The sequence below is a fragment of the Elephantulus edwardii genome, unplaced genomic scaffold (assembly GCF_000299155.1).
Source record: "Elephantulus edwardii isolate Elephantulus edwardi_28Jun2011 unplaced genomic scaffold, EleEdw1.0 scaffold00024, whole genome shotgun sequence".
NCBI lineage: Eukaryota > Metazoa > Chordata > Mammalia > Macroscelidea > Macroscelididae > Elephantulus > Elephantulus edwardii.
Genome location: NW_006399774.1, coordinates 22,332,804 through 22,342,216, shown reverse-complemented (window position 1 = coordinate 22,342,216; position 9,413 = coordinate 22,332,804). Strand labels below are relative to the sequence as shown.

The 9,413-nt window shown below is 51.0% G+C and overlaps 1 protein-coding gene across 1 annotated transcript in view; it reads left to right on the top strand.

Moving 5' to 3' along the window:
* The window catches only part of UNC93A (unc-93 homolog A (C. elegans)), a 40,650-nt gene extending 36,226 nt beyond the window's left edge, over positions 1 to 4,424 (top strand). Inside the window, exon 8 of the mRNA XM_006882834.1 lies at positions 4,102 to 4,424. Within this exon, the coding sequence (XP_006882896.1) occupies positions 4,102 to 4,424 (323 nt within the window). The remainder of the gene's footprint in view (positions 1 to 4,101) is intronic.
* Positions 4,425 to 9,413: the final 4,989 nt, after the last annotated feature.

Sequence of the window (9,413 nt, the reverse complement as noted above, 5' to 3'; positions counted from 1 at the left end):
GGATTTCCTTGTTCTTCATAATACCTGGGGAATATTCTTCATACTTCTTGCACAATTTTATCAGTGATTTCCTTGTCCCTCTTGTATTCTGGAATTCCAATCATATGTATGTTGTTCCTTTTGATGTCATCCCGTATGATTCTAATGCATTCTTCATTTTCTTTATGTCTTGTCTCTGACTTTTAGTATGTTTCTGTTAGAGTTCTTATCTTCCAGCTCAATAACTCTCTTTGCCATCTCTTCTGTTCTACTCTTTTGTCCTTCCAGTGTGTTGGACATTTCTGCCATCTTGATCTTAATATTCTGGATTGCATTTTCATATATCTGTTATTTCCAGTATTGTATTGGCTATACTCTATCTTGTGATGATATTTTTTCAAGTTCTTATACCTCTTTATCTGTCATTTCAATTCTCTCTTCCATCGTTTGCATTTTCTTCCCTAAAACTTTCTTGTCCAAGTTCCTCCTTATTATCTGTGTCTCTGGAGTGTTTGCTTTCTTAGTGGTTTCCATTGTTTCATCCATCATCTGTAGCTGTTCAAATAACTCCTTATCAATATATTTGTTCTGGTTCTTTTCCTCTAGGATCCTTTGTTTGTGACTGTCATTGTGACATCATTTGTACTTTCGCTAGTAGGTGCTTGAATGTATCCATGTCACCATATATCATCTGTCTTCTTGATTCTGGGTTATTCACTGGGTCTGCAGTATTCTCTGCTTTTTTTTTTTTTTTGAGAAGGCCTAATTTATTTTTCACAGTGTTTTAAGCTTCCTGCTGCTTTCTCAACATTATATGAAGGTTTTTCTTGATAAATGTTAGTCTGTTTCTACTGTGTCTACATAAGTTGTTGGTAATTCTTATCTTTATGATGTTATTGATTAGTTGCCAGGTTTAAATGCTCCATCTATGAGGTGAGCCACTCACTCTACAGAAAGTACTTTCTGGGAAATTTTGCCTTTCCTAAAGTCCTTCAGCTTGTCTCTGGTCAGGCCTTCCAGGAATCTCACCTTAATGTCTCCCCTGTCCCAAACTCTACTGTTCTCCTTCATCTATGGAGTTGCTGAGTGGTAGAGACCAGGTGCTAAATGCAAGCAGTTTCTGTCTGGGGTGGGGGGGGGGTGGTTTCAAGTCCGCTCTCTTTTTTGCAGCTCAACGTTCCAGATGAGAAAGCTGAGGAAGTTTTTCCCCTGCTTGTTTCTCTGTATCCCAAACTCTGTTGTCCTATTTGGTCTCTGGAATGGCACCACAGCCACAGAGGCAAGGATTCCCAGATGGAGAATGTATCCCCAGGGAAGTTTCAGTCCCGTCTCCCACAAGCACCCCAAAGGGCTCACTCTGGGTGGCAGTGTCTCACTTCCTTTGCTTTTTCTCCTGAAGCTTTATGTCTTCCTTCGTGTCTGAGTGCTGTGAGATCAGGGCTGCCACCTTACACAGTTTGCTTTCAGGAGGGGCGTCTCGAGTCTTTCCTCTGCTTGTGGCTCTGTGTCCCCATGGAAAAAGTTTTTGAGACTTAAGTTTTGAGATTTTGATTTGAGACTTAATCTTTAGAAGGTCCCATCATCAATGGTAACCTCTCTTGGTTGTGCACTTCTGGCTGTGTTTGCCGGCCTCATGATACCATAGTGTAGGCCTTCCATAATATCCCATGGATTTCCCCGTTTCCTCTGGGGAATGAGGTTGGAAACCAAGGACTAGGCAGCAGTGTGCTTGTTCTGCTGGGCTGATGTAGCTCCTAGTCCTCTGAGCCGATGTGTGCCCGTCCGCTGTTCACAGGCCCCTGCACATTCTCTGTCTAAACACATATTGCAGTGGACTGCCACTAGACTCAGGCCTTCAGGCCCACTCCCATCTGCCTTATCACTCCTCCATGATGTCTTTCTCTGACAGTGAGCAGCTGGCTCCCTCTAGTTGTTGTAACTACATACAGGGCAACTTTTATAGAGCTTGAGCATTTCTGCTGAAACACTGCGTGTCTCCTCCATGGTAATTGGGTGTCACTCCCCTCATAGTGTCACCTGTGTGGCTGCAACCCCCTGGGGGGCAGGAACCTGTCCTCATGCTTGGGGTGCTCAGGGTGAATCCCTGTGAGAAGGGAGGGACCGTGGGCCAGACTGCAGGTGCAGTGGAGGTGGGAGGGACGAGGACTCTTCTCACGTGTGTGATCTAACCCGAGTGTGACGCTGCCTTGTGCCTCTGGGTCCTGTGACAAGGCTGGACGGTGGGCTAGGCTGCAGGTGCAGTGGAGGTCACTGGAGTGCCTGCTGGGTGATCTGTGCAGAAGCCCAAATGTGATTCTTTCTAAGTGAAGGCTGGTGGTAATGGCAGCAGGGCTCTCGCTGTGGCCATGTTGGGAGAGATGGGGGCAGCCGAGGAAGGGAAGGTCTCATGGAGGAGGAGGCCGTGGCCATGACCCCATGGTCCCTGGGCTGGCAGGCCCTCCTGCCTCTGCAGTCACAGGTCTCCCTGGACTCCCTGTGTCTCTCCCACTCTTCAACCAGATTTTGTGAAAAGTGGTTGACTTGGGCCCACCTGACACCCGTGCGACTGCCTGGTTTCTGAATAGCATCCTGCCGTCAGTTCACACACGTAGAGCTTTGTTAGCTGTTGTCAGGTGCCTTTCTCCTCACAGCCACTAGAAAATTCCCGCAGAATTTCTCAGGGCACAGAATCCAATTCACGACCTGCTTTCTCTCTTAAAGGACACAGGATGGGAATGAAAATCCCACTCAGCGGTCACTTCACTGACCCTCTGAGCCCCGGGGCTGAGTCCCCAGCTCCCAGCTAGATGGCAGCCTTCTGGAGTGCAGACGTTTGTCTCCAGAGAGTGGAGACTTCTGTACATCTTCTGTCAGCGAGCAGCCTGGCTCCTTCCACAAAGTCCATCTCTGAGCTTTGGTTTCCCATCTGCACAATAAGGGGCTTAGGGTAGATGCCTCCACACCCTAACCTCACCTTAAGAACCAGGCCCACCATGCAGGAGTGAGGGCTGACAGACAGGGATTCCCAGGTCAGAGGAGCTGCCCCATGGGGTCTCTGAGGAGGCAGATCTTCACTAGCTGACTGCCTCCCCTTTCTCCAGAGGAGCAGCTGGTGAATTTAAACCTCAGGCCTGCTGGTTAGACCACTGCACCACAGCACTGGCAGGCCTCCTCGGTCTCAGCTCAGCTCTGGGCTTATTGGACATGTCACACCTTTTCCAGGAGAGTACAGGCCTGCACACATGAGATACGTGTATTCTGTGGGTTTGTTGTTTCTTTTTTCATTTGAGTCTTCCCTTTTTTTATTGATTTGCATACAATAATTTATTTACATTTAGTTTTATTCATGTTCATTGTGCTTTATATAACCTTTCATTTACACTGTGTTTCATACACTTATTCATATACATTGTATCTTACATAATTAACTCACTCTGGTAGCAAAGCTTAACAGGAAAGCAAGCAATACATGTTGGGGAGGATGTGGAGAGAGTGGGACTCTCAGACACTGCTGGTGGGATTATACAAGAGTACAACCACTCTGGAAGGCAGTTTGGCATTTCCTCAAAAAGCTGAACGTAGAAATCTCATGTGACCCAGCTATTTGTGGACTTATGTTCACAGCAGTGTCATTGACAATAGCAAGAAAGTGGAATCAGCTCAATAGCCATCAACAAAGGAATAGATTGAGAAATTGTGATTCATTCACAGATGGAATATTACGCTGCACTCAAGAGCAATGACTTAGAAAAATACGACATAAATTGAGAGAGACGAGAGAACACTACGCTAAGTGAATTAACTCAGTCTCATAAGGACAAATACTGCATAAGATCACACTTGTAAAAGTTGAAGGCTAGTGAGATGTGTATAAATGTCCAGAAGTGTAAAGGGAAAGGGGGAGGAGTGCGGGAAAAGGGGCAGGTGGAAGTCACTGGGATGGCAGAGTGAAGGAACAGGAAAGATTCAACGGGGACTCGAAATGACAGGTAATGCTAGGTGCACATCACGAGGGACACGTGTTATGAAAGATCCAGGTTAGGAATGAGAACAGGCCAGGCCGGGCAGCTGCTTCAGCCACGTCTGGGGCTTGGTCCCAACCTCTCTGCTCTCCTCCCACAGCTCTCTATGGCACGTTGTTCGAGAAGAACAAGGAGGCTGCGTTTGCCAACTACCGCCTCGGGGAGGCCTTGGGCTTCGTCATAGCCTTCGGATACAGCACGTATCTGTGCGTCTACATTAAACTCTACATCCTGCTGGGCGTCCTGCTGGCGGCCATGGTGGCTTATGGCACTGTGGAGTACCTGGAGGCCAGGACCCCGCGGCCGCTGGACACCCAGCCAGCAGACCAATCACAGGATGAAGAGCTGCAGAGAAGCCCGTCACAGGACGGAGGGGTGCAGACAAAGGAGCCACCGCGAGACAAGACACAAACGAAGCTATAAGGGCCACTGGCTTCTGTGCACGGACTTAGGTGAAGATTGGCAATGCAGATGTGAACATTAGCCAGGCAAGTGGCTCTTGTGGGCGATTTTCTGCAGTATTTCCTGTTCTCGAGACCCTAAGTAAGTTCATTGTCCTTGTGATTTTGTGTGATTCTCATGCACTTCCCCTTCACTGCTTTGTCCTCAGACGTGAGAGGTGTGTGTGCACCTGGGCGTCTGCTAGTTTTCTTTCAGATGCTTCTACAGGAAGAGGGTGCCTGGGGTACAGCCCGCCAGTCAAGACGTGCTTAGAACCAACCACTGTGCTTGATTTTGTTATTGTTACTGTGGTTTTTAATTTTTAGAAGTGAAATACTGCTTAAAACACGGCCAGGTCACTCCATGGTTCTGTAGGAGAAGAAGAGGGTGTTTGTGGAAGCCGGTGAGCTGGTTAGCTTTCCTTTTCTCAGTCAGCGTACGAAGGATGGACTGGGCTGACATTTTTGACTCTTGAAATGTATAGACCATGTCTTTCTAAATAAATGCAATTATATTACAGACTTACCTTGTGAACAAATACTTGTAAATCCTCGTCTGCCAGGTGCAGGGAGATCACCTCATGGACCATAAGTGGTGTGAGTTATGGACACACTCGGCTGTTGTTGGAAGCTGGATTCACAGCAGCACCTCAGATTAAAGGCTTGGTGACCACGTCCGAAACACCAGCAGTTGCAAACCCAGGGGCCGTGTGTGGCTAACTGGCAGGTGTGCACCAGTTGGCACGCACAGGGTGCCTCCCTGGGAAAGGTCCTCCAGGGTGACGTCACTGGTCTGTGGGCTGCTCGCAGACCTGACCCTCCGCCTCTGGGTGGTGTCTTATAAAAAGGGCAGAGCAGATGCAGATAGAAGCCCTGTGAAGACCCTCCACCAGCCAAGGGATGCTCAGACCACTGCCTGTGGAGGGGCCTCCTCTGCAGTCCACACCCTGTCCTGAACTCCCAGCCCCCAGACCAGGAGAGGAGAAATCCTTGTTAGTTAAATCCAGTAGTAAAAATAATGTCATCAAGGCTATTTCAGAGAATTGGACGAGAGCCTGTTTGCTCTGTGTCCATCCATATGACTGAAGCCCACATTGATGAAGTCACCATGCCCTCTCACCCTGTCCTCTTCACAGCCCTGTGGACGGTGGACCATCCCCTGGCACCAGCCTGGCCTTTCCGCATGTGTCCCTCTCACTCTGCTGACCCCTCTCGGGTCAGTGCTCCACACTCTCGCTTCTGAGTCCTCCTGTCACCGAGGAGCTCTGCTCGTCCGTCTTCTCCCCCCCTCACTCCTCCAGGGGCTCCCACTCACCCTCAGTGAGGACACCTCTGTGTACACGTCCCTCTCATACCCTCCTCGCCTGTGGACAGACCCCTGCCAGCCTGAGCACAGCTCCGATCCAGCAAGCTGCAGCTGGAGCCCCAGCTCATGGTGGCCACGTCTGGTAGTGTCTTATAATTTGTCAGGGTAGAGCTGTGCGCTGGGGGGGTGTAGAAGCTGTGTCCTCTCGGAAGGTGGCCCCCAGCCTCTCAGTTCAGGTGTCTCTAGGCCGCATCAAAACCCCAGTAATGATTCCACCCACTGATGCTTTGACCCCAGGTCTCGGTCCTCGGGTACTCGGTCCCCCATCAGCACCTGGGGAGCTGGGCTCCCAGCAAGCATGCCTCACAGCTCCTGGTGTCTGAAAGTGCACCCCGCTGCCACAGCTCCCATGCTAGTCCTCTGTTCCTGCGACAGCGTGCTGGCCGCCCTGTGTGGAAGCACAGAACATGCACGTTACAGAGCCGAGGATGAAAGCAGCATCCTTGTGGTGACAGGTGTACACACAGAGAACACCTGTGCCTCAGAGGTTCCGGGCTCAGGGAACTCGTGGCCAGGTGAAGACGTCCACCTTGGAGTCCCCTCGAGTGGTCCTGCTCTGACCTCAGGTCACTGCCCTCAGATCTGACCTGACAGCAGTGGTTCATGTCTGTAACAAAAGCTTGCTGCTGTAGCTATCTTTAGGTGCCCAGTCCAGAGAGGTTATGGCCACCAGGCTGTGCCAGTGTCAGCCAAACACTGTCTGGAGGTTTTCACACAGAAACAAAAGTCACTGCTTCTCCACAGCCTCACCTGTCCTCCCATCCCCCAACCCTGTAACCAGAATCAACGTCCTGTCTGTTCTTCTATCCTCAGTGGTCCATGTAAACACAGCCAACGTCCTCTCCGTTCTCCTGTCCTCGGTGGTCCATGTAAACACAGCAGCGATTGTCCTTGAGGGAGAACCGATCGAAAACTTGCCCTCACGGTTTCTGGGGTTAGATGGTGGTTCCCATCAGCTGACCACTGCACCTCAGGACAAGGTCCTGCTGCTCCTGCATAGCACTCTCTTAGCCACCAGACCTGGGCTGTCAGGCCTTGGGGACCTTGATCAGTCTGTGTCCAGTGTCAGGCAGGCCCTCAGCACCCAGCTGATGTCCCTGGAGACAGACCTCCCTAGAGTAGGCAGATGTATCACTTCACGTGCAAGTGAAATCAGGCAATGAATAGAAAGACTGAAGAAGTCAGGCCAGTGAAAATGGTGTCTGGACCTTGCACTGAAAAGAACACGTTTGTCCTGGTAGAAGGGCAGCCAGAATGTTCCTGGGTGTGAGGATGGTGGCACTTCCTCTCACACACTTGGCTCAGTTTGTGAAGAAGGACCGTTTCCTGGAGAAGGACGTCGTGTGAGAGAGGAAGACTCTGCACGATGGAGTGGCGCTGTGGCTGCAGCAGTGGGCTTAGGTGCACCAGGGGTGCGGAGGGCAGCACCAGAGCAGCCGTGGTTCTGTTCTGTCGTACAAGGAGTCCCCACAAGTCAGAGATGACTCAGTGTCACCTGAAAACCTTAACAGGCACAGAGAGAGGCCGCATACAGGAGATGATCGGGGCTCGAGTGAAGGCGGGGTCTGGGGTTTCTCCTCCAATGGACGCAGTTATTGTGCAGGCTGATGGTAGAATTTGATAAGAAGGTTAAAGAAAAGGTTAAAGCCAAAGAAAAATGTAAAGGCACCACCACCACGGCAGATTTTCGGTGGCCCAGAGGGGAGGCTCCCAGGGTGTTAGATTTCACTGAGCTACATGACGTCCATCGCGGACTTGGCTCTGAGGAGAGATTTGGAGGGATGACGAGGGAGAGGAGGAACCTTAATCAGATGGACAGACACAGTGACTGGGCAAATGGGCTCCAGTGCGTCGGAGGTCGTAAGGACGGCGCAGGACAGGACGGGGTTCAGGTCTGTGGTTCACTGGGTCACATGAACCACACTCGATGGCGCCCGGTAACAACAGGAAATATACAAAGGTAAGGTGAAGGGAGCTCTGCTGGCTAAGTGGTAAGAAGCTGCACTGCAATCCTGATGGCACGCAGTTCAAATCCACCATGTGCTCCGTGGGATAGAGTGGACAATCTCCTCCTGTGTGATTAACTGCTTCTGAAAACCCACTGGAGGGTCAGCTACGGATCAGTTCTGACTTGACAGTACACAACAACAAGGTAAAATTTTAAATAAAATTGTTGAGTAAATTCAATATTTATATGGAAGAAACGAAACCTTTAAACGGTGGTGTTGGTGAAGGCTATTGAATACATTATGTGCATCCAGACGAATGAATCTGCCTCAGAAGAAGTGCCACCGGCGTGTCCCTTGGAGGCAAGGACTGCGAGACTTTGTGCTTTGGACTTGTTACAGGGAAGATGAGGCCCCGGAAAAGGACCTTAGTCTTGGCAGAGGGTCAACAACACAAGACCCTCAGTGAGATGGGGTGTAGCACGGTGGTTGCAGCAACAGGCGGAGCAGCAGTGCCTGATGCAATGGGTAGAGCAATAGGCTGAGGTCGTCAATCACTGTCACGATGTCACCAAACGCCACCACGTGGACTCCACCTCCTGGCAACTCTGAGCAACAGATCTGACCCCTGCCCCGTCCTCCCCTGTCGTCCTGCCCCATCCTCCCCTGTCGTCCTGCACTGCCCTCCTGCCCCGTTGCCCTGCCCTGTCACCCTGCACGGGCACCTTGACCTCCACCACACTCAAGCCCATTGTTGCGGGTACTGGTCAGCCCATCTTGTCTAAGGGCTTCCTCTTTTTCGCTGACCCGCTGCCCTTTCTGTAAAAATGGCTTGGTATAATTTAGGTAAGAATTATCCATCAGTACCAGACTATTCCAAGCATACAGCGTCAGCAAAGAGAAGAAGAACTTCAAGGAGTCGGACTGACAGTGACCAGGATGAGATGGCGCTGGCTCAGGCAGGGTTTGTCCTGTTAGAGGATGGGATGACCTGAACCAGCCTGGTGCTGCGTCAGTGCAGTCCATTGCTGTCTGCAATACTGATTCAAAGGCCAAGCCTCCCCGGCCATTCCACCCACAGCAGCTCCGTGGAGAGAGACGGGCAACCTCCTGTAACACTCAGAGCATTGGAAGCCCGTTGGAGAGCGGCTGGGAGTTGGTTCCAAGCCGGCAGTGATGCCTTGGACTGGGAAGAACAACAGAGCGAGTCAATCCTGCCGGTGCGGTTGTCCTTCCTGGGGCTAGATCAGCTTCCTGGACATCAGAGCTGCTCACACGCACCTGCTGACGCTGCCTGAGGTTCTGGGTCAAGATGAGACGAGAGGGAGTGTGATTGCTCTTCATCTCCACCGAATTTACCAGCACAGACATCCCGACAGCGCACAGGTCAGACCGAGGAGAAATGCCTTCCAGGTTCTGTCATGCAATCCTTCCATCACCGACTGCCTGACGGAGAATCTTTCCGGTGTCCCGTCAGCAACTCCCTCGGCTGTGCGTGCGGTTCTCAGCCTCCTTGAAGCATGTGGCTCTTCTGGAAAGGTTAGCACGTCCATCCGGTTAAAGAGGCTCAACCCAACAGTAACGTTAATCCGCAGACATGAGCAGGCTGATTAAAGTGTGCAGGACCACAGCAGGGGGAGGGGGCAGGACCACAGCAGGG